The sequence below is a fragment of the Magnolia sinica genome, chromosome 18, assembly GCF_029962835.1.
Source record: "Magnolia sinica isolate HGM2019 chromosome 18, MsV1, whole genome shotgun sequence".
Lineage (NCBI taxonomy): Eukaryota > Viridiplantae > Streptophyta > Magnoliopsida > Magnoliales > Magnoliaceae > Magnolia > Magnolia sinica.
This window is the reverse complement of record NC_080590.1, coordinates 48,934,016-48,959,382: the sequence shown is the minus strand read 5'-3', so window position 1 is coordinate 48,959,382 and position 25,367 is coordinate 48,934,016. Positions and strand designations below refer to the sequence as shown.

Below are 25,367 nucleotides of genomic sequence, written 5' to 3'. Positions count from 1 at the left end.
TCCGTTTGTGTTCGGAGATCCGTGTCCTCATGGAATTCGATCCCATCTTTACAGCAAATGGGCCTTTGGAGCTCTTTCAGACAACTTAGCTTCCATATGCATCCAGCGTTTGCTTTTCTGAAAGCCAGGTGAGGAATCAAGCATCCATGTTGCCTTTTTTTTTCCCCTTCCTCATATCCTTTTGGTTGCAGTTTGGATCGACAAGTATGTTTCATTTCAGGTGTATGTACTTAAGTGCATTGTTCGCATGGTGTTGATATCTTTTGCAGGAGATTCTTTCTTTGCTCTCTAGTAGTGTAAAGCGATTGAAAAATTAGAGAGGATGAAATGGACATTTGTAGGAACATGAACATGCAAGCCTTTGCATGCAAATCCACAGCATTGATCTCATGCAGTTTGGGTCTTTGCTCAGTTTAGAAAGTCGACAATTGATTGAGCTTTGTGGCAGACATGAAGATCTTCTGCTATTTCTGGATTGCAATTATTGGTGATCGAGTCGCCAGCATATTCAAAGGGTTTTTTTTTAAAATTTTTTTTGGGGACCGAGCACCCCTTGATTACCCCTGGCCTCTTAACCCTCTGTGATTGCAAGAGCCGCTAAGGGCCCATTTGGCCGGTCGGATTGGAAGGGATTGGAAGTTAAATCCCGGGATTGGCCGGGCGTGCCAAACAGAGTCAGTGATCTGATCCCAATCCATCGATCTTAAGACAATCCACTGACAACACCGTCATTACCTTTAAATCCCATCCAATCCACCCTAATCCGTTCAAATTTGCCTAGGACATGTTTGGTTCGAGGGATTGGAAGGGATGGGAAAGTTTAATCCTGGGATTGGCCGGGCATGCCAAACAGACTGGATATAGCAATCCACGGATAGAGTAATCCCATGCATCTCAAGACAATCTACTGACAACACCATCATTACCTAGAAATCCATGCCATCCACTCTAGTACCATTCAATCCCTTCCAATCCACCCGGCCAAACGGGCCCTAAGCTTGCTTGGTGAACAGGTGGGGCCATGGCTTGTGTGGACAAGGGCATGTGCACTATGGTACTGCCCCCGATGCATGGCATGGATCTCCTGTGTGCCAGCTGGGTATAGTATGGGCAATGGTCACTAGGGACTCGTCTTTTAGTGCTGCAAAAGCTTTATGTCTGTTTGAAAATTGGCCATTTCTAGAGAATCTCAACGTCTGTTCTTTATTTGGCGTATGGCTTTGCCGTATTCATGGCATAGCCTTGTTGATGAGCGAAATGCGAGCCTTATCCAATGGGCTAGATGCAAGAGAGGTCGTGCATGAAAGGTTGCATCTGATTTATTATTGAGGCGTTAAATAGTCTTCTGGATGAAAGCTTGTACTCTTTTAACTGTCTGAATTCGGTTTGTACCAGTATTTAAAATCCAGACCAGACCCGATTTGCTTTTGTTGATGGACAGATCATGCAATGAATGCTTGAGAGAGAGAGAGAGAGAGAGAGAGAGAGAGAGAGAGAGAGTGAACGGTTGTGATGGCTTATTTTCAAGATTGGGTTTCTGAATGAGGTGACGGCCAACAGCTGGGGTACTTGAAACGAAACGGGGTTTCTGAATGAGCTAATGACCAAACGTTGACTGGTTGGTAGAAGTGGGTTCCATGGTTCACTGATACGAACTGTTGTTGCGGACCTCACTCTGCAGATGGCTTTTTTGTTCACAATTTCGCAGCATCTTATTTCTCGAATGTCCATTTATTGTCCAACTGTGATCAGGATCTTCCAATTATGGGGATTTTTCAGTACATATGCCATCAAAGAGGTTCCCATGACGTTATTGATTTGGATCACTGGACCTTTGGGTCCACTTGTGTCCAAGACAGCAGCGTACCCACAGCATTTCATCATACTCGTATTTGTCAGTTGCCAGACAGATTTAGAACACCCGCTGAGAATACCTCCTCTGGTCTTTATGGTTGGCTAGATGCGTCTTTAGGGATGCAACTCGGGCAGGTTGGGTCAGGTTTGAGGATAAACCCCAACCCGACCTTACCTCAAGAGGACAACCTGCGACCCCATTCCCACCAAGTATATGTGATTATTCCTAACCCAACCTGATTTCAAGCTGATGCCATTTTCCAACCTGAGTCTGACCTGAACTCTGGTTTGGTCAACCAGGTTTGGGTTGACCTGAACCCAAGTTGCAGCCCTCGTAGAGTTCACAGATGTTAACCTGAAAAAAAAAAAAAAAACAGCCATTCCATCAGCCAACCTCTTCCTGTTCCATACCTACTGTTGGCAAAATCTTATTATTAACCCTCCAATTGCCGGCTAAAAATATAATGGCCTAGGGCTGTCCAATTGGAGTGGTTTCATAGCATCACCAATCATGCGATCACTGGATAAATGAGCCTAGATTGAATCATTGACCCACCTGTATGAACTGCAGGTGCGAACAAAAAATACCTGCTTGTTCTTGCAAGCACGAGGCCCAAAGTCTACTGCAGTATCATACAACCCACAAAATCTGAATGAAGATCGGGATTTCTTGCCAATATTTATGTATCTTTTTTTCATACACATACAATGGTGGGCAACATAGTTTGCAGAAACCCGATATGCACTTCAATCCCAGCAATGAGGTTGCTCGAATTGTTCTGGGACTCTAGCCATTGAATTTGCATCTTTTTCAACCCATTGATTATACAATGATTATGATGGCCCTTCATGTTCAAAGCAAAATCAAAGGGTTGAAAGTAATCCAATTCATGTATTCTATTTGTCATTTTTCCATTGTACAAAATGAGGTTTGTCATGTAACGTTTTGGATCATTGGAAGATGACCCAGATTCAAAGTACATCTGCCAGGATGTACTCAAACAAACCTCCCCCAGCATTGATATCATTGCGTAAGCAGGAGATTCAAGATTCATTCCTTCAGCACACTTTGTGTGGAGGACAATTTTATGATTAGGAATAAAACATTTACATCTCTTAGCTGTATTGCAATACAGGCTGTCTACCAACTGTTTGGGTGGAGCATAACTGAGAAAAACCACACTTATGTTGATAACATTGACCATCTAATTTTTCTCTTTGAATTTGGATCACTCACAATTTTACTCATAATCATTGGATGATTAAGATTGCTTGATCAATGTGGCTTCAAAGATTTTCTCCATAAGGGGACCCACAATTTCAATGGTCTGGATAGCTGGACATCACTTCCACATGTGAGGATGAGTTCGCACTCGTCACCACTCACGAGAAGGAGATGTAACATTTGCTCACATTTTTTGAATTCAGAAATATTCGTACAGACAGGTATTAGGTTCTACTGGCAAGATCATATACAGCACTAGAGGTATGAAAAGAAAAAGAAAAAGAAAAAGAAAAAGAAAAAACAACTGTCCATGCAGGTCTTCAGACTCCTGCAGAATAGGTGATTAAAACATGTACTGTTCATATGCAAATTGGACCCACTTAACTATCTGCGATGGATGAGCCAGCCCGGATATTGAAACCAAAACTGATGCATGTCAACTGATGCCCGGTCCCGTCCACCATTTTCATCTTAAGTCTATATGAACCCTGCATGTTGAGCATCACAGCAAAATGAAATTAATGAAAATAACATCTGCCCAAGATGGATAAATGGTCCAAAAACCACCCATGCACAATGAGGATGAGAAACCTAATGGCAAGATTAATATTCTGACTGATAGTAATGTACTTCCATTGAAAATCAAGTGTAGAGTGGTGATGCCTGATGGTTTTAAGAGGCAAAATTTACGGAAAATTCAGTAACAATGGATCAGGCCAGCTCATCCTACCTGGCCTAGCATTAAGACTGCAACTAGAATATGGGTCAACCTGAAAGGAATTGACCAAACCCAAGTTCGGCTTTGGTTGGGTCGGGTTGCTAGGGACCACTGGTTGGGTTAGGGTTGGAAGCTCCCACCCGATGTGAAATCAGATTGGGTTCTGGTTCAGCAAATTCATGTCAGGTTGGGAATAATCACATGTATTTGGGTCAAGCCAGTGTAGGCCATAGGGTTGAGTATAGAGGACTTCCGGTTTGGTTCAGGTTAGGCATCTCGAGTTGGAATTCGAGTCGGGTCAGGTTGCAGGTTAGGTCCTCCTGAGGTTTGATAATGCTCAGGCTGACCCTCAACCCACCCCACCCGAGTTGCACCCCTACCTTTTATGGGTCTTATTTAGGCCAAATTCCTAGGCCGAGTGATCCAACAATACCACATCTGACTTGGTAATGGAATGCTTAGGTTAGGGTTGAGTTCCCTCAGCCCAACGGGTTGGGTCGCTTGGTTGAGATAAGCCATCATATATCTCCACTGTATATAACGCCAATAACTTTTGGACATTTTTGCCCTTGCAATTACTCTTCACAGCATTAGTTAAAAGAGTGAATTCATCGTAAAAATGTAGCCGCTTGGCAAGGGACTTGATATTCTGCGCCAGGGATGGGCTTAAACCTGCTTCTTGCACTTCTTTCAACGCATCTAGCCTGCATGAACACGACTTCCTCTTGCATATGGTCAGTACGAAGAGGAGACTGTGCAAAGCTCCTTGAGGTCTACCATGTTGTGTATGTAAAATACATTCCGTCCATCTGGTGAGAACCATTATTTGAAGATAACTGTTTGAAAACTCACATGGGTCATGCCAATGGGAACAATGTAAAATGCTCCAAAGATTTCTAAGTACATATAGGGCTGTCAATGGGCCGGGCCTGGGTAGGTCTCAGCCCGGATTTTGAACTGTTTCAGGCTGGGCCGTCGGGCCGGCCCTAATCAAAATTCTGATTTTCAGGCCTGAGCCCGGCCCACTGACACCGCCAAGTACGCATGATGTGGCCCATCTGAGTTTTTTTTTTTTATCGGGCTGATTTGTGTATCTTCTCTTCATCCATGTTAATTATATCAGGTTAACGGGTTCGATGAAAGATACAACACATGGTGGCCCACACACAAACTTATGGTCAGCATCCCATTGCACAATTCCATGTGGTGTGGCCCATCTGAGTTCCGGATCTAGCTGATTTTTTACATCAGTACCTAAAATCAAGAATAGAACCTGATGAACAGATTGGTTTTGCATTTAAAACATGGTGGGTTCAGCAGACTCGGGAGTTTTACATGTTGTGTGAAACAGGTTTTGTAGAGAACTGTGGTCACTCCACTTCTCTCCTATTGTCTCTTGCACCTCTAAATCTCTCTCCCTTTTATCTCCATCCCTTCCTTGTTCCACGTGCATCGCATGTGCCATAACCCTAGTATGATATATTAATCACATATGTTGTCTACAATTAACTTATATGGAAATGGCACACCATGGCAGGTGGAGCGTGGGCATAACAGCTAAACATCATGCAATGGGTCATGCCTGGATGGGAATCATGCCATAGCTTCTCTTGGGTTGGACATGCCTGCAGGAAACTTGGTCCCTGTCCAGCTCAGGTGGGGCTCAAGCACTGTCTTTGCAGCTAGAATGGGGCTTGAACCAAACCCAGCCATTTGACAACCCCAAACAGGGGTAGGCAGGCTAAAAGTTTGTATTCTGCAGCAATGGAAGTTTAAGAAGTGGGGAAGAAAGAATGGCTTACTGGTGGAGTGAATCCTGGCAAAGACTGGGTGTGAGACAGCACAAAATCGCCTGTTGCGATTGGGCAAGGCGTCTTCCCACAAAGGTCATGCGTTTCGGTGTGGATGTGCGCACCAAAATATGAAACCTCGATCACCACTTTCCCTCCAGAGATGGCTTCATCTGCATCACAATACCAGGAAAATCTAATTAGTCTAGGCTGTAGCACATCAATCACCTGCTCCTGAACATATCTATTCCTAGATGATTTGGACAATTGGATATCCTAAAATAGCTTTCTCCATTTCCTACCTATTCACAGACCCTCTTACTTACCCCTCACTTAAAGAGTAACTAAGGTGATGGTTACCCTTACACAAATAGTAGTGATCACCCAGAACTGGCTGTAGCTTAGCTTAACACAAAGCTTGTCTCACATGTTCCAATGCTTCACATGTGCCGGACATTTGAGACAAGGTGGGCCCACCATGAAGATCATCAGGCCCAAAAATAAGGCCTGTCTTAATAATTAGGCAGGCTACATGAGTGAGTCAATTCAAACCATTGGCATGTACGAGTTAAACCCTCTAGCTATCGAACAGAGCAGGCCCATCTGATGAATGCATTGGCCTATTCTTGCTCCAGGTGATGTTCATGAGGGGCCCAACTTACTGCAGGGCTCAGATGTCCAAAACAGGTGACACATTGTTATGTGGATTGAGTTGTATCTTAAGCTAACGTGGTTGTAGGTGATCATTACTATTTAAGTATATAAAATTCCAGAATTTGCATAAGCAGTGGACAACCACACGTGCATGTGTCTGAAATCATTACATAAGAGAGTCCAATCACATCAATGTTCTTATATCCAACTCTAACCATGCCTTATGAGAGTCGAAATTCAACACATCAGTGGTCTTAAAATGGAAAAAAGAACAGTACCCTTGCGAGAGTACTACTCCTCACCTCGCATTGGTGATAGAACTCAAAATAAATAAATAAATAAATAAAAATTGTGATGGGACTCCATGTTTTGTGGAGGCGCCTATTTCAGCAGCAGCCAATGGAAGACCATAAAAAGCAAGAACTATAGTTCCTACAGAATAACAAATCGGGCTGGTTATTAAAAATGTAAAGAGGAGAACAACATAAGGCAAGAAACCAAGATGATTTGCTCATATCATGACCAGATACAACTGTGTTATGGAAAGGCCTATTTCAAAATGTAATCTATGCTAATCTTGAAAGGAAGAGTTTTTGCACACTAAAAAGTAAATTGTGGCACCATTGGATTGAACTCACTATTAATGCGATCAAGTTCAATCGTACACACTCGTGAATGGGGTCGCAAACAGGTCAGATTCAAGCTGGGCCATAGCATGTTCGAGCCCAGCCCATGAGGTAAGGACCTGAGACCAGGCCAGGCCCATCCCATCCCATCCCATCCCATCCCATCCCATCCCATGCCTCTAGAGAGCTGAAATCGGGCCAAGCAATATCCAGTCATATAATGTTAAATAATTCGAGGTGGGCCAGGCATGCTTGTCAGGCCTTTTGATAGATGCAAGCCAGGTTGAGCCAAATTACTTACCAGGCCTAGTACTCAGGCTCAGTGACACCTCAAAGGACTTGAGGTTCAGCACATCTATACCCTACTATGGCTGGCTTGGGCCAGCGCAGCCGAGTTGCTACCCTACTCGCATGTAGAATGCATAAATCCTCACACATGCACACACACACCCCTTTTAAGAAAGATCTAAAAGAAAAACCTAGCAAGCACTAGAACAAGTAACAGCAACTGGTGTAGATTGTAATTTTTCAAGTGCTCCATGAAAATATCTGAATGCTCCAAAATCTTCTCCACGCCCATATACAGAACATCTTTAATATTTCCATGTGAAGTTTGCAAAACCCAACACATGTATGTATGGCAGCTCATCTACACACCATCACATACTCACATGTGCTGATGTGGCACATGGTGGGACATCCAAGCCATCCCTAAGGTGCCCCCACTGTGCAGATGCCTTGGTCAATTAGAAGCAAATTGATCAGCGGACTGATATTTTTTTGGCAAAGGGCGTTTCCATGGTGGGGACCGACTGATGGATGGCTAGGATCTTGAGCCCATGTGATGCACTGGCAAATGTGGTGGCATGGAGTTTGCCTGCCTCATACAGCCATAGGGGCTTGGCAAACCTGTTGCAATATTATTGTATGGACATATCATTGTGCCAGGTTTCACAGGGTTACCTTGATTAAAATCCCATATGTCGTAGTTATAAAGAAACCAACCAATAGCACCTACTAAAACTCAGAGTGAGATAAAGGAGATGAAGACATTAGAGAGAAAATTCCAAGATGAAATGAGGGGCATATCCTTGTACACATAACATATATTTGAATATTCTTTCTGCGCTGGAAAGAGTTCTAAGACAGACTCTCTAATGCTACAAGACAAATTGAATTCAAACCACCACTCCAGTTAGCAGAACTGTTATAATCACAAGTAAAATACTGAACTTTGACTGTTTCTACTCATATTGCATACGTCTATATAGAATGCTTGGGCCCTAAGTTCCTACAAATGAGGTGCACTGATTGGCCACACAGCTGTGATCTGATGGGCCCACCAAGGATAGATGAGTATTAAAGATTTCGTAAGTTGGAAGATCCTGACCATCCTATCATAACCTAATCTGCTCACTATCTACTACCAATCAATGAATGGTCCAGATTGTTGAACCAAGGTCCGCTTGTACAGATTCGGTCTCCTGGATACTATACCTGACCTCTCTCCAGGCCGAGGATCATACAATTTCTCCCGCAGAATTATTCTATACCATCAGATCCGTAACAATAACCGATTAGCTATCGATTTTGGAATCTGGCCTCCATATTCAGATCAAATGCTTGAATAAATTTTAGTGTGTCCTTTTTTCTTTTGCTAGACAAGCTCATTAGGGCACTGTTCAACTAGGCATTGGGGATGAGCATAATGATGACTTTTATTTGTCAATGGCAACAACCAATCAATCACTGGTATTATGTAAAACAGTGAAGTGCTAGGCAGCTCCTTGTCTCATTAGTTTTTAATGTTTAAACTCGAGTGCTCAGTTCATATTACCAAAAGAGGAACAGAAACGCGGGAAGGAAGAAGCTCTAAGAGAAATTCACATTTCATTTGGAAGTACAATTGGATCATCGTCTAACACAGTTCACATGTTGAAACAGAAAAATTCAAGCCCAAAAAGAAAAGCAATATAGGGAACATGTAAAATATGAATGTACCAGTAGATGCAGAGATGCTGAAAGTAGCTGGCTTTCCTCTCACCACCGGATCTGGAGACATCTCTACTCCCTTGACCTCAACAGCATAGTCACCCTTTTTATCTGCAATAGCATAAAAACCCTATAGAATGAAAGAACTAGCAAACCATCCCACCAGCAACTAATCACACTGGAATTAATTCCTACTGCATCAGAATGCCCTACAAAAAATTCATGCAGATTTCTAACATAACCAGCTAGATTTTAGCAAAAGTTCCCACAAGAAAAGCTTCATTTGAACCTTTTTTTTTTTTTCAAACGTCAATGAAAAAGCACTATAATCAAAATCAACAACTCCCAACTTCCTCTGGAGCATTTCCAAAATTAATTTCAAACAGAGACAACCAAACCATAACAAAACATGACAAGCCCGCTACATTTGAACACGGTTCTTTAATAACACCAACCAAACAAAAAGAAAGAACATCATGCTCATTAACTCTTACCCTCCAAAACTGTCACAAAATTGATTTTAAACTGAAGCAAACCATTAAAAAAGAAAAAGAAAAGAACAAAGGTGTCCATGAGAAAGCTTCACCTATCCCAAAATTCTTCAAAACATCAACAAAAATGCTAATATTAAGTCCCACAAAAATCCCTCCAATACCAGCAAGAAAACTAACATCCATTCCCTGGTCTCATGACTAGACACAATTGTTTAGACCCAGCTCACTTTCAAAGGTCACAAATACAAGACACTGATCTACCTGCCTACTCATCTCCAACCCATACTACTCGGCCAATATATTTTCATGTACCAACTATGCCAATTGATATTTATCCATGACACAACTTGACCTTTACAAACACGGCATGTAACAAGTTTCAAAATTTCCCCTTCTCCGTTTTCCTCTACAGAACCCAGTTACGTCATACCCAACTTGACCCTATGCATCAGTTCAAGTAATGGCTGGACGCGCATCAATACCAAACCCTAAAACCCTTGATTTAGACATCTTTTTTTTTTTTTTTTTTTTTTCACTTCTTCCTTTTCTTAAAACGAAATTATAAGAATCATCAATTCTGCCAAATAGCAATTGCAACTGCTGGTCCTCGGCTAGGGTAGAGGAGGGTTGATGTCAGGTGGCAGCTGGTTGTCAAACTTTTGATGAACTACTGTAAGAATGAATTCTGTTTCCATCTTGATCAATCTGGGGCATTCCCTGGAAGTGACATGCGAAAATTTGTAAGCTGTGGTGGAAAGTGAGCAAGGATGTGTTACATTGTTCCCTAGAAGGGACACCACAATTTGTAAACTCGGTGTGGTACAAAGTATGCAAGGGTGCCTAGGGACTAGGGTGCTCAAACCCCGGACCATTGGTAGCTTTCATTTTGATAGTCCATTAAATATCCACCAATCAGCCATTTATGAAATAAAAAACAAGGTATTTTGGGATGATAGCCATCTAAATCAGGGCCCAAGATTTGTACAGTTTAACCTGAGTTCAGTCTATGCCATATGTACAATTTCTTAGTGCTTGCATATCGACCATCATACCCTGCTAGAGTATCAACGCCTTTCTCACTATAAATGTTGGAGATTGTCTACTCGGATGGCTTCCTTAAAAATTACTTAAATGTCTTTGCTTTTGGTGTGAAACCCTTCCATTGGCCGTCAATAATGAGAGGTTTAAGCCATTCCAAAACTAATTGTGAGGAAAAATCTCCCTTTAATAATGAAAGGTTTGAGAAGATAATATAGCTCCCCTATACAAATTACATATCTCTTTGAAATTAGTGCTTTCATTAACAAGAATATTGGAGATGTGAGACAAATCACACAAATCACTATATCAAAGTGACCATGCTTCATTGTTCTCTCCCTGTATCTATGCACCGCTCCAATCATAGACAGAACTCAATTTAGTTCTTATATATCTATTCAAACTATAGTGGTCCAATAAATTAGCTATCCAAGATTGTCGTAGCACACATACTATGTGCCTTCATGATGTCCTCATATTCAAATTTCAAGCAATTACATTTTGCTCATTGCACTTCTATCTCAAATTTAACTCGTCGTTCATGGGTTATTTCTTCTATCCTTCTAACATTTTAAATACAAAGGATTTCCATCTTTTCCACAAGACTTGTGGCATAAACAGTGATTTCATGCAACTTTCTTTGAAATCTATTAAACATAGTGTATGTCTCTCCAAGCTTCTCTCCATGGCAAATAGAGTTTTCAACTTTGGCATGCTACTAATTGTTTCATAATCGGCAACTAACTCGTTGTGTTGTTGTACTACCGCACGATCAAAATAACAATGAAATTCATTAATGGGTTGTTCTTCGACACATATGATAGAACGTATTTGCACCTTCACTTTGTTAGTTACTATACATACGAAAAATAAAAATAAAAAAATAAAAAAATAAAGAAATAAAAAAATCGTCCTATATACGTGCCAGTGGCTGTTTAAAACGAATGTTGAATTAAAAAACAAATCAATCATTGTCTTCCAACCCATTGTCTTCCATAACTTTCTTCCATTTTACTTCAAACTCTTGGAGCTTCTTGGAATTTCATATGTCATCACAAAAATGGCCATTAAATTCATCCTTAAAAGCAACGGGTCCTAACTTTTTAGGATCCTTCTACAAGATGTGCCAAATACAATATCAATAAAAAGCATTTGGAAACATAGTAGCAATGGCTTTTGTCGTAGCTAGATCCTATTTTTGTTATGATCGCCTTCAACAACTGCCTTAGCGTTGCCTCATGCCATTTCTCAAACAACTAAATGAATGACTCAGTGGTCTCATTAACCACAATCCAATATGATCATCTAACCAGGGTAATTAACCCTTATGAACGGCACGAAGATCAACTTATAACGCTTTGTATTGTATGTGGTGTTTAATACCAACTTGCCCAAGTAATGATACACCTTGTGTGAACTAGGTCAGCCCAAAAACAATGTGTTAATCCACCCTCATCTACCTTCACAACATATGAAAAGGATAGATTCAACCTCATTTCACAAAAATGCTCATTCAATAGTTGAACATCATGTCCCTTGGTCTCTTTTCTTTTTTCTCTTATAAAATCTCTCGTGTCCAAGGTATTCCATATCGGTAACGGTGGCCGTAATGGTCACTACCATTACCGTTACGGGTATTGGTTGTAATGGCTGATACGGGGGGCGTAACGACTGTTACAACCACTGTAATGGTTGAAAATTTTCTTTTGCCTAAAAAATTCTGAAAAAATATTTAGAAAATAAAAAATAATGTAAATATTCCAAATATGCATTCATTTTTTATTTTTTTTTGAACATGTTTATGGTGGTGTAAGGGTCCACTCTTTGGTGAGAGTGTTGTATCGGGTTGTCTAGTAAATTTGTAAACATAATTATATGTATCTAATGTTTACACATCACAATCAAGCATTAAAACTAGAAATTAGAAAATTTGCATAAATACTACTTTTTCAATTTAACCAAAAAAAAAAAAAAAGGCCATCAGAGCTTCTATTTGCTGAAATCACTTCAATCTACGATTTTAATATTAAAAACTATAGTAAGAGTGATCTAGTAGAGTTTTTTGGAATGAGAAAAGTAAAAAATCAACTGCCCCGTTTCACCCCCGTATCACGTAACGGTCATGGTCGTTATATATACGTATCAGCCTTTATGGGTGTATCATAACGGATACGGAACACCTTGCTCATGTCTTGCTCCAAGCATCCAATATTTTCGAAACCACCTGATTTGATTCTATAAACCGTCACAGTTTGCACAATGGCTATGTTTGCTTGATTGAACTTTTTTTTTCAAATTCTTCTACGCTTTTAACATCCCATGATGTGATCGAAGGTGTTGCGTCCAAGGAGTTACTAACAAGGTATTCCGTAACGGTAATGGTGGCTGTAATGGCCACCATTGTTACCTTTACGATACGGGTTGTAACGGCCGTTACGTACGGTATCTCTTTTTTTCTATTAAAAAAACCCGAAAAACTTGTATCGGCCTTATAACGGGCCGTTACGGATCCATTACAACCTTTATGGGGGACGTAACGGGGGCTGTAACGGCCTTTATAGGTCATTTTATCCGTAATGGCCATTACGACCTTTACGACCCCATAACGTGTAACGGTTGCCACCATTGCCTTTACGTAACGGCCTTTACGGAACACCATGGTTACTAACTCATGACTATGCACCCCAATAAAACTTTTCACTACATAATTTGGTCTCTCATCCTCTTTTTAAATTGTCAAAAGTGTTCTACAACTCTCTCGTATAATACCCTATTGCCTCTTTACTTTACCATGCTTCATCTCTACCTTACAAGTTACCGTCCCCTCTTTCAAACATACAATCAACTTTAAGATCTCTCATTTCTCCTTATTGTATTTATTCAAACATGTACGAACACCGAAGCCCTCTTTCCTTGCATATTGATTGTAGAAGTCAAATGGAATATCAATAAAAGAAAAAGTAGTCTTTCCAATTATTGGTTCCAGCCTTTCTTCTACCTTTAGAATTCAATCTCGAACAGAAAAATTGTCTATTTCACTTACATTCTCAAGCATTTCTACTTTTACATTCATCTGTGACTCTTCTACCATAACCTATTTTAACAAATAAAAAACTGTAAAACGTTTTATTTAGTTTACAATGGAATTGTGCAATAGTGAGGAAAGGAACACAACTTATAGCCCAAATCAACAGTTCAATTTCATATTTAAAGAAAGAAATTGAATGATGTGTTAGATTTTTGTATAAGCAAAGCTGATTTATACCACTGCAAACTCTATTAAACATTGAAGACAAAATTGCTTTGTAACATCCATAACCAAAATCAAATTCCGATGACAATTACAGATTGGAGATTTCTGTATTATATTGCCTAATCAGAGATTCAGGATTTCTATATTAATAATCTGGCAAATTAGGGATTTTTGGATATAAAAAAATCTCTAATCAGGGATATGTAGATTAAAAAACCCTAATTAAGGATTTGGGGATTTTTTAAATCAAATTCTCAATTAGAGAAAATTTCCAATTAGAGCTTTGGTATCCGTTACACCCAAATGCTACACTCAAACTAGGGATTTCAAGTATTCTAATTGGGCACCAATTAGGATTGGGGATTTATGGATTAAACCTGTTCATTTAAAAAAAAAAAAAAAAAAGGTATTAAACATGTCAATTAGAGATTGTGAAATTCTGGATAACATTAGGGATTAGCAAGCTGATCGATTTTGCATAGCTAGCTGCCTAATTAGGAGGTTTGGGCCTGAGCCTGGCCCATGGATCTTGGGCTTAGTTCAGCCTACACCAACCTACACATGCACACACGCAGGGGCGCACAAATACACATACAAGTGCGCGCGCGCGCGCACACACACACAGAGTTGACCGATATAATGGCCGTAACGGCTCGTGAGGTTTGGTCCCAAGCCGTTTTAACAGGACTTTAAAACATGGAATGGACCCAAGGCCCAGGAATGTTATTACTATCATCCCAACCATCATGTTGAGGAAGATAATCCTCATGGTCAGAATTGTAGAGTAGAAATTCCATCTAATTATCAAGGAATAGGATGCAGTCTGAGATATTGATTAAAATACTTGGCAATTCATACTGACTCATCCAGTCTCGAGCTGAGTCGAGGATGAATCAGCCCAAGTCGGGGTGCTTGTCATGGTGTTGAATTGGATTGGGTCTGACCGAATCCGAGTCGACTCGGACGAGTCGCACGAGACTCATACGAATCTTAAAACCATATTTGCACAAGATGATCAGGATTCCGGTTTGTGCCCATGGTTCAATGATCCGGACTGTTCGTCTGGTACAATCCACCGTGGACAGACGTCGCCGCAAGAAAATCCCCCAGGTTGGAAGATCCTAGTAATGAATCTTGTCTCAGTGGAGAGCGGACCGTTGCTGGATCCCTCTTCTCAGCCATCTATTTTCAGGCCACGATTTTGAAAGGAAATGGATATAGTATCAAGAAAATTTTTGAGGCATGGTCCATCCACGCTGAGGCCCAACTAGCAGACGGTGTGGATCATTGAAACGTGGGCCCCACTTGTACAAAGAAAAAAGAAGCCTCCATTAAAGATAAGATAAGAGAAAGATCGAGAAAGAAGAAGAACTAACCGCAGTACTGGATTTCTTTGGCTTGGATTGAAGGATGGAGGAGAAGAAGAGCGGTGAGAATGAGAAGAGGAGAAGCGAGATCAACGGCCATGATGGCTTCTGCAAAATCTGTTTTACTTTGGAAAGGAAGGAGGGAAGGGATCCCGGATATTTATAAGAAATCTGGAACTCGCGTCTCGAGCATTTGAATAACGTACGCAGGTTTTCGACTCCGACACGTGGGGGCAGTGTTAAGTAATCCGAACCGTTCATCTCTCAGATTGGCATTTGGGTTTCTCTTCCCAGATTGCATTTCTCTTCTTAAGCGACTGATGATCTCGATTACTGTAAGATGGCACACTTGGGATATGTACGGTGTACTCGGGTTTTGGACCCGTTTGCCTGCAAAAGCCTTTAAAAGGAGCTTCCCGTGACAAGTGGGGCCCACCGTGATATTAGTGAGAATCCACCCGTCCATCCGTTTTGCCCAGATCATGTTGGAACACGGCCCAAAAATCGGGCAGATACATAACTCAAGTAGGCCGCACGACGACAGGAAAGAGTGAAGATTGAACGTCCACCGTTGAAACATCCACATCCACAGAAGTTTTAGATCTGGTTAATACTCTCGTGTTTTCAGTTCATCTAACTAAGAACGACCTAATGAATGGAATGGATGGCATGTAAACATTACGGTGGACGTAGGTGGTTTCGACGGTAGGCATTTCTCTACGTAGGTGGTTTCGACGGTAGGCATTTCTCTATCTACTTTTTCCTGTCGTGCGGCCCACTTTAAATCAGACTTAAATTTCAGCCCCTTAACGTGATATGATAAATCGGATGGATGAGATGGATTTCTCGGCCTTGCCTAGGAAGCTGTCGCAGGAAGGAACCGCAAAGAGCTTTCGTAGGAAACGGGCGACCTGTTTTCAGTTCCGTACAGGTTGGATTAGGTACGGCGCTCCGTCTCACCAACACGTGTGCTAGCCGTGGGGCCACATTCTATATCCACACCGTCCATTCGTTTTTCCAGGCATGAACCCAAAAATCAAGTGGTTCCAAATCTTACGTGTATCATACTATAGGAAACAGTTGTGATTGAACACCACCGTTAAAAACTTCATAAGGTCCACCTTAAAGTTTCCTTTATTTTTATTTGCCATCAAAAAATGTTAAATAAGGTGGACGAAGTAAAACAAAAAAAAAAAAAAAAAAAAAAACAAAAAGAACCAAATGTCATCTTTGATCCGAAACTTTTGTGCCCCCACATTAAGGTTTTAATGGTTAATCATCACTGTTTCCTGTATTATGGTCCACCTAAGATTCTGATCTGTTTCATTTCAGGGTTCATGCCCTAAAATGATCTGGAAAAACGTATGGACCGCATGGATATATAATAAACACATCAAGCTGAGCCCCACAGTAGGGGATGCACTGTCTTTGGTTAGGTAAGTTGGATCCGAGGTGATATACATATCCTCGACAGCGGATCAATAATTTCGATTTTTTTAGGGATATGATTGCTCTTAATAAAGCGGGTATACGCATCAGAAGTTCCAATGCAGCCCTTTTCTTTCCTACCAACATGACGCATGTGTATAATATCCAAGCCGGAAAAAATGGTGAGAACATGATCAAGATCACTTGAGGTGAAAATCAGGTAGATCCACTCATCTAGTGGGACACAATATCAAAAACAATGTACAACCAATGGTGTGACTAATTGTGATGGTGTGGCCCACGTAATGAGTAGATCGGCCTCATTTTCCTAAATGTACTCTGACCATTTTGACGAATTGGATTTTATACGTACCTGAAATTTGGACGGTGAGAAATGGGCTGTGTCAGAAGTATTGTTACAGCCGCTGTATTGGGGTTTAGACAACGAAGCTTCCTTTGGTTGAGATGGGGGGACAAAGAAGCCTAAAAAAGAGAGACGAGACAAAGTAAACTAACCACTCCCTTTGTTTATTAGGTGGAGTTGTTTGATACTCTAACAGAATATGATAGTTGATACGCAGGCACTCTCAGATTGTACGCGTGGCATATCAAAGTAAATTTGTTGAATTGTCGAATGTACTGCACCTAACTCACAGTACCAAAATCAGATTGTTTGAACTACATTAACGTCTGATTTGTGGAGTGGCCACTGTGATGTATGGGAATTATTTACGCCACCCAACCCTTTTTTTTTTTACCTTTCCGTATCATATTTTAGAGTATAAGCTCAAAAATGAGGCAGATCTAAGGCTCAACCGGACTATCCAACGTGGATTAAATTTTCAGGGCGTGTTTGGATGAACGGCCCAATCGTATAGCATTATTTTTATAATAAATATTATGTTATTGTGGAAAATTTTACCACCGTACGACCCATTTACCTCCTCAGGCCCACTTCTTTTTACCTCAACGGAAGAAGGCCCATATGTACGGACGACTTCGCAAAAGGTCAAAAATGTCCCTGCTTTTTCCTTCAAGCGGATCGGCTGGTGCTCGAAGACGAGCGCTGACGCTCCTCGAACACCGAGTTGTTCAAAAGGTTAAAAAGAAATCAAATTTACGTGGCCGCATAGTCACGTATTTATTATATCCACCACGATTCGTCCATATTTCAAGATCATTTCGGAGCATTATCCCAAAAATATTCATATCCAAAGAGCAGCGGGAAGATTGATTCTCATTGTCAAAAATTTTGTTGGGCCCACCATAACATTTATTTCCCATGAATCTATCCATAAGGTCACAAAGACATAGATAAAGAGGAAAAACAAATTTCATAATGATCCAAAACTTCTGTAACCCCTAAAAAGGTGTAGTCCACTTGATAATTAGTTCTGTTTTATTTTTTATCTCAAGCCTTAATATGAGATCGCCAAATAGATGGACGGTTTAGATATAACACAGACCTCATGAGGGGACCCACAAAAGCAATAAGGATTCTGCGGCAAAAAAAAAAAGCCTTGGCATATTATTATTATTATTATTTTACAAGGAGAACTTTTTCCCCTTAAATTTTTCTCTAAAACATGATTATGTAAATATGTATATATAAGTATATAAAAATATTTTTCTATCTTTTAATTCATTTATTTAACAAGCATGTCTCCTAAACTAGAATGAGTTACTTAACGTACCACATATGATTTTGGGGTAGGAGAAGCTAATTTAGCCAACCAACCTAGTTACTTTCCAAGATTCCATCGGGTCGATGGTCGAAAATCTATTTCATTCACTTCGCGGTCAATTTCATTCAGTTCGCGACAAATTTCATTAACTTCGTGATCAATTCCATGTATTTTGCGGTGAATTTTGGTGAATTCCCTTCCCTTCATGATCAATTCCATGCATTTCGAGGTCAATTCCCTTCACTTCATGGTCAATTCCATGCATTTCACGGTCAATCCCAACGATTCCCCATCACTTCATGGTCAATTCCATGCATTTCATAGTTAATTCCCTTCACTGCATGGTCAATTCCCTTCATTTCATGGTCAATTCCTATGGTTCCCCGTCACTTCACGGTCAATTCCCTTCACTTCACCGTCAATTCCGTGCATTTTATGGTCAATTCCCTTCATTCCACGGTCAATTTCATGCATTCACGGTCAATTTCAACGATTTCCCTTTACTTCTCAGTCAATTCCATGCATTTCACGGTCAATCACCGGAATTGACTGTGAAATGCATTGAATTGACTGTGAAGTGAAAGGGAATTGCCGAGATTAACCATGAAATGAATGGAAATGAACGTGAAGTGAAGGGAATTGATAGTGAAATGCATGGAATTGACTGTGAAGGGGATTGACCATGAAATGAATTGAATTGACCGTGAAGTGAAGGGGAATCGTTGGAATTGACCGTGAAATGCATTGAATTGACCATGAAGTGAAAGGGAATCGTCGGGATTGACTGTGAAATGAATGGAAATGATTGTGAAGTGAAGGGAATCGACCGTGAAATGAACGAAATTGACCGTGAAATGAATGGAAATGACCGTGAAGTGAAGGGAATTGACCATGAAATGCATGGAATTGACCGTGAAGTGAAGGGGATTGACCGTGAAATGAATTGAATTGACCGTGAAGAGAAGGGGAATCGCCGGAATTGACCGTGAAATACATGGAACTGACCATGAAATGCACATAATTGACCATGAAGTGAAGGGGAATCGTCGGGATAAACCATGAAGTGAAGAGAATTGACTGTGAAATGCACGGAATTGACCATGAAATGAAGAGAATTAACCATGAATGCATTTCATGGTCAATTCCGGCAATTCCCCTTCACTTCACGGTCAATTCAATTCATTTCACAATCAATTCCCTTCACTTCACGGTTAATCATGACGATTCCTCTTTACTTCATGGTCAATTCCATGCATTTCACGGTCAATTCCCTTCATTTTACGGTCAATTCCATGCATTTCACGGTCAATCCCGACGATTCCCCTTCTCTTCATGGTCAATTCCTTGCATTTCATGGTCAATTCCCTTCACTTCACGGTCAATTCTGTGCATTTCACGATCAATTCCCTTCATTTCACGGTCAATTCCATGCAGTTCACGGTCAATCCCGATGATTCCCCTTCTCTACACGGTCAATTTCATGCATTTCACGGTCAATTCCCTTCACTTCATGATCATTTCCATTCATTTCATGGTCAATTCCCTTCACTTCACGGTCATTTCCATTCATTTCAGGATCAATTTCCTTCACTTCACGGTCATTTCCATGCACTTCACGGTCAATTCCCTTCACTTCACGGTCAATTCAATGCATTTCACGGTCATTTCCATTCATTTCACGGTCAATTCCCTTCATTTCACGGTCATTTCCATGCATTTCATGGTCAATTCCCTTTAGTTCACGGTCATTTTCATGTATTTCACGGTCAATTCCAGTGAGTCCGCTTCACTTCACAGTCATTTCTATTCATTTCACGGACAATTCCCTTAACTTCATGGTTAATTCCATGCATTTCACGGTCAATTTCAGTGATTCTGCTTCACTTCACGGTCATTTCCATTCATTTCACGATCAATTCCTTTTAGTTCACGGTCATTTCCATGCATTTCACGGTCAATTCCCTTCACTTCACGGTCAATTCCATTCATTTCACGGTTAATTCCGGTGATTCCGCTTCACTTCATGGTCATTTCCATTCATTTCACAGTCAATTCCCTTCACTTCATGGTCATTTCCATGCATTTCACGGTCAATTCCCTTCACTTCATAGTCATTTCCATGCATTTCACGGTCAATTCCGGTGATTCCACTTCACTTCACAGTCATTTCCATTCATTTCATGGACAATTCCCTTCACTTCACGGTCATTTCCATGCATTTCACGGTCAATTCCCTTCACTTCACGGTCAATTCCATGCATTTCATGGTCAATTCCGGCAATTCTGCTTCACTTCACAGTCATTTCCATGCATTTCACGATCAATTTCGGCGATTCCCTTTCACTTCACTATTAATCCATACATTTCACGGTCAATTTGCTTCACTTCACGGTCATTTCCATTCCTTTCACGGTCAATTTGCTTCACTTCACGGTCATTTTCATTCATTGTACGGTCAATTCCGGCGATTCGCTTTCACTTCACGGTCAATTCCTTCACTTCATGGTCATTTCCATGCATTTTACGGTCAATTCTGGCAATTCCCTTTCACTTCACGGTCAATTCCATCCATTTCATAGTCAATTCGCTTCACTTCACGATCATTTTCATTGATTTCACGGTCAATTTGCTTTACTTCATGGTCATTTCCATGCATTTTGCGATCAGTTCCGGCGATTCCCTTTCACTTCACGGTCATTTTGCTTCACTTCACGGTCATTTCCATTCATTTCACAGTCAATCCGCTTCACTTCACGGTCATTTCCATACATTTTACGGTCAATTCCAGGCATTTCATGGTCAATTTGCTTCACTTCACAGTCATTTCCATTTATTTCATGGTCAATTCGCTTCACTTCATGGTCATTTCCATGCATTCTATGGTCAATTTTGGCGATTCCCTTTCACTTCACAGTCAATTTGCTTCACTTCACAGTCATTTCCATTCATTTCACGGTCAATTCGCTTCACTTCACGATCATTTTCATGCATTTTATGGTCAATTCCGGTGATTCCCTTTCACTTCACGGTCAATTCCATGCATTTCACAGTCAATTCCCTTCATTTCACGATCATTTCCATTCATTTCATGATCAACTCCCTTCACTTTACGGTCAATCCCGGCGATTCCCCTTCACTTCATAGTCAATTCCATGCATTTTACAGTAAATTCCCTTCACTTCACAGTCAATTCCATGCATTTCACGGTCAATATCGGCGATTCCCCTCACTTCATGGTCAATTCCACTCATTTCACGGTCAATTCCACTCATTTCATGGTCAATCCCCTTAACTTGTAGCGATACCGATACTTCCGGTTATCAGTGATATTATCGACCGTGAAGTGAGTGGAATGAGTGGAATTGACCTTGAAATGCACGGAAATGACTGTGAAGTGAAGGGAATTGACCGTGAAATGCATGGAAATGACCGTTAAGTGAAGGGAACTGACTGTGAAATGTATTGAATTGACCGTGAAGTGAAGGGTTATCGCCGGAATTGACCGTGAAATGCATGGAATTGACCGTGAAATGAAGGGAATTGACCATGAAATACATAGAATTGACCGTGAAGCGAAGCGGAATCCTTAGAATTGACCGTGAAATGCATGAAAATGACCGTGAAGTGAAGGGAATTGACCGTGAACCGTGAAGTGAAGGGAATTGACTGTGAAATGCATGGAATTGACTGTGAAGTGAAGCGGAATTGCCAGGATTGACCATGAAATGCATGGAATTGATCGTGAAGTAAATGAAATGAATGAAATTGACCGCGAATTGATTGAAATTAACCGCGAAGTGAATGAAATGGATTTTCGACCATCGACCTGATGGAATCTTGGAAATAAACAGGTTGGTTGGCTAAAGTAGCTTCTCCTACCCCAAAATCATATAAGGTACATCAAGTAACTAATTTTAGTTTAGAAGATATTCTTGTTAAATGAATAAAGAAAGAAATAAAAAAATGAGAGAAAAAAATTTTATATGCTTATATATACATATTTATATAAATATGTATTAGAGAAAAATGTATCTAGAATAAAGTTATCCATGTAAAAAAAATGTGCATAGGTGGATGTGGGGCTCACTAAAATCATGAACATTGAGTGTGGGGCCCATGATGGGACCCACCCAAATTTTTTTTAAAAAATCGGGCGGCACTACCGCCCGGACGTCTAGAGGTCGGCGACATTACCGCTAGATCGATGGTACTGCTGCCTGGATTATATATATTTTTTAATGTCTACGGCTATGGCTACGGTTATAATCCATAGCCATAGGGAACCCCAACCTTCAGGCACCAACCGATCTGCTTGAAGGAAAAAGCAGGGGCATTTTTGACCTTTGGCAAGTTGTCCGTACAGTTGAGGCCTATTCTAGTGAGGTAAAAAGAAGTGGGCTTAAATTGGTAAATGGGACATAAATGGGTCGTATAGTGGTAAATTTGTCATTATCGTGTGTTCGAATTCGAATTGAAACCTGTCGTCCACGTCCCACTCGAGTACGTTGCCAAACCACTTTTTGGGTTACACATGTCTTCAATGTCAGAATACAGTGCATTGATCAGTGCAATGCTGTCATTGCACTGCACCGCCAGAGAGAAAAAAAAACCACTATGGAGCTGATGGTTTTGTGGAGCATTTTTCATAGCTACTCTCTCGTTCACGGTATCTCTTCGTCCTCACAGTCTCGGGTAGAGAAGATCATCCTTTTGCCATTAGATCTGAGACGCTCGCCAGCGGTATTGCATGTTCATCCTCGGCAATGGCTCTTCTGCATACTGTCCTTGCTGATGGTCGCACCATCTATGATATATGTTGCTTGGTTATCTGTTTTCTCTGTCATCTAACTTAAATGTGAGTATCAGGAATTTCATAAGTGCAGGTATAACAGAGTATCTGCCTCTGAACACATGCACAGTCGACTGATACAACTGAAAAGTTGTGGTTATTTGATTGGTTTGATTCATTAATTGTTTGAATCTTCATCATATCATATCAAGCCAGGCTGCTATGTAGGTTTAATGTTAAGCTTATGATGATATATATGTTGCTTTTCTGTTTTGTCATCTGATCCTTAAATTTATCTTCTAATCATTGAACTTGTATGAAGCATATATTCATAAACAGGGTACATATATTTCTTGTCACAGTAGGAAAATATCAGATTCCATGATTTCATAGAATTGAATGTCAATTTATCAGTGATTGAAACTTATTGATAAGGTGAGACTACGAATGTAGGTGGATGGAATAATTTCCATTTTTTCTTCGCTGACTTAACTTCCAATTTTATATTATCTGCTATTAGTCCATATAAACGCAATTTCTATCAATGATACAGTCACTTCATATTATATACGTCTCATATTAATAGTTTTTTGAGGAACGAATGGGAAAATATTATGTGGTCTTTGTGGGAAGAGTTACAGGCCAATATGACAAGTGGGAGGATGCTCGTACATAGGTAGATCGTTACTGTAGATGTAGACACCAATTGTATAAGTCATACGATGAGGCTATGACAGCATGGGATAATTTTCAGGTATGGTAGAAGCTTCATGATTTTGGAAGGAAAAAGGGATGTGTAATTTCTATCCCAAAGATTTGTAAACCATTTCAGCCTTCTGATTTTTTATGTAATGATGACTGTAGGCCAGAAGGCAGAATTCATTATCTTGCAGCATCCCTGTAAGTAACAACAGTGTGTTGGAATTTCGTTATGAGGGACCTTCCAGGAGATTCGAGTCTGAAGCTTCTTGGGTTCATGGTTCGGCTATAGTTGAAGAAGATCTTGTTGGCGTGCACATATCCAAAGCTTCCAAGTTGGACGTGGATGGAGATTATGATTCTTCAAGGATGATGAATGCTCTCTTGAAAGTTGTGATTGGGGTGTTGCTTATATGTAGTAGTCAGCTGGATTGTTTCAACTCTCATATCATAAGGAAGGGTTAACACGCAACGCCAGTTGATGGAACCAGAAATCGTGCATGGAGATGTCTCTCCCTTGTTGATGGATTATGTTGTGGATTTGCATAGTTGTCAAAATTATATTTTGTCTCATTTTGTCAGATTTTTTGTAAATAATGTACGTTTCTTAATTTAGGTGTCTTTGATTTCATATTTTGTCTCATTTTGTCGGATATTTTGGTAGATAATGCACATTTCTTAATTCCAATATGTCTTTGATTACATACTTTGTATGAAACCCAAGTTTAGGAAGAATCTGAACTGGGCATTGCGAGTTGGCGGTTGATGGTCAGGATGTTCCAGGTGAGGGTGGGAATAATCCTCTACCTACCCCCATACGTTTTACTTACATCCGATCACACGTTTTGATAAGTATTAACCTAATAAAAATTGTGTTTTATTAACCGGTACAGAACTATTTTGTATGTATACGAATTTATAATGGTAGCGTGTGAACGTAAATTACACAAGCAGGTTTGTCGTACTTCATTCGATTACAAACCGTCAAACACGACCAAGCCTCCTTTCCCAAACATCAACTGTGAAATCCACAATGTATACGTATACAACTTTACTCTACACCAAACAATGTGATTGTCAACAACAAAATGGACAGATACGAGCTATAGTGTCACGAATACCATGTCTGTACATATTTACAATGCAGAACAATCCTATACGTGAAACCAAATAGGCCCTTACCGTTGAAAACTTCTTGGGGACCGCAGAAGTTTTGGACAAAGCTGATATTTGTGTTTTCTCTTCATCCAGGTCTATGTAACTTTATGAATAGCTTGGATGTCAAATAAACATCATGATGGGCCCTAGAAAAGTTTCAACGGTGAGAATCATTATCACCGCTACTTCCTGTGGTGTGGTCCACTTGAGCCTTAGATCTATCTTATTTTTGGGTTTATACCCTAAAATGATAAGAAAAAAAAAATGTATGAACGGTGTGCATAAGACCCATGCATCACAGTGGCCATGTAAAGCTCCTGCCTATTCCAAGTTGGAGATGGGCGTGGGTAGGACGCAATCCGCGTCCAGAAATGAGTTTGTTTCGTGAGAAATTTTTGACTGTAAACACCACCTTTTACCCACTGCCTTTTCCAAACGCTCCCAAACTTTACTTTCCCAAACTAAACCATTCTGTACGGACACACTATTTTCAGACCAAAATACCTTTACATTCAGCATGGTTGCACCTTCCATTCTGTAGACATATGGCTACGGATTATAATTGTAGCCATTGATAGCGTAGCCATTGGGGTCATG

At 40.4% G+C, this 25,367-nt stretch overlaps 1 protein-coding gene across 1 annotated transcript; it reads right to left on the bottom strand.

The window, feature by feature from the left end:
* Positions 1-3,453: 3,453 nt before the first annotated feature.
* Positions 3,454-15,182, bottom strand: LOC131232712 (uncharacterized). Its single transcript, XM_058229135.1, has 4 exons — positions 15,021-15,182; positions 8,869-8,970; positions 5,600-5,760; positions 3,454-3,567 (listed from the first exon to the last, which is right to left on the bottom strand). The coding sequence occupies exons 1-4, from the start codon at positions 15,109-15,111 to the stop codon at positions 3,460-3,462; spliced, it is 462 nt and encodes a 153-aa protein (XP_058085118.1). The 5' UTR covers positions 15,112-15,182; the 3' UTR covers positions 3,454-3,459.
* Positions 15,183-25,367: the final 10,185 nt, after the last annotated feature.

What these genes read in the sequence shown, in the direction of transcription:
- LOC131232712 (XM_058229135.1), bottom strand. Translation starts at nt 15,111, where the DNA reads ATGGCCGTTGATCTCGCTTCTCCTCTTCTCATTCTCACCGCTCTTCTT. An exon ending in CAAAGAAATCCAGTACTGCG is followed by an intron (nt 8,971 to 15,020) that starts GTTAGTTCTTCT and finishes ATGCTATTGCAG; the next exon opens with ATAAAAAGGGTGACTATGCT. An exon ending in CAGCATCTCTGCATCTACTG is followed by an intron (nt 5,761 to 8,868) that starts GTACATTCATAT and finishes ATTGTGATGCAG; the next exon opens with ATGAAGCCATCTCTGGAGGG.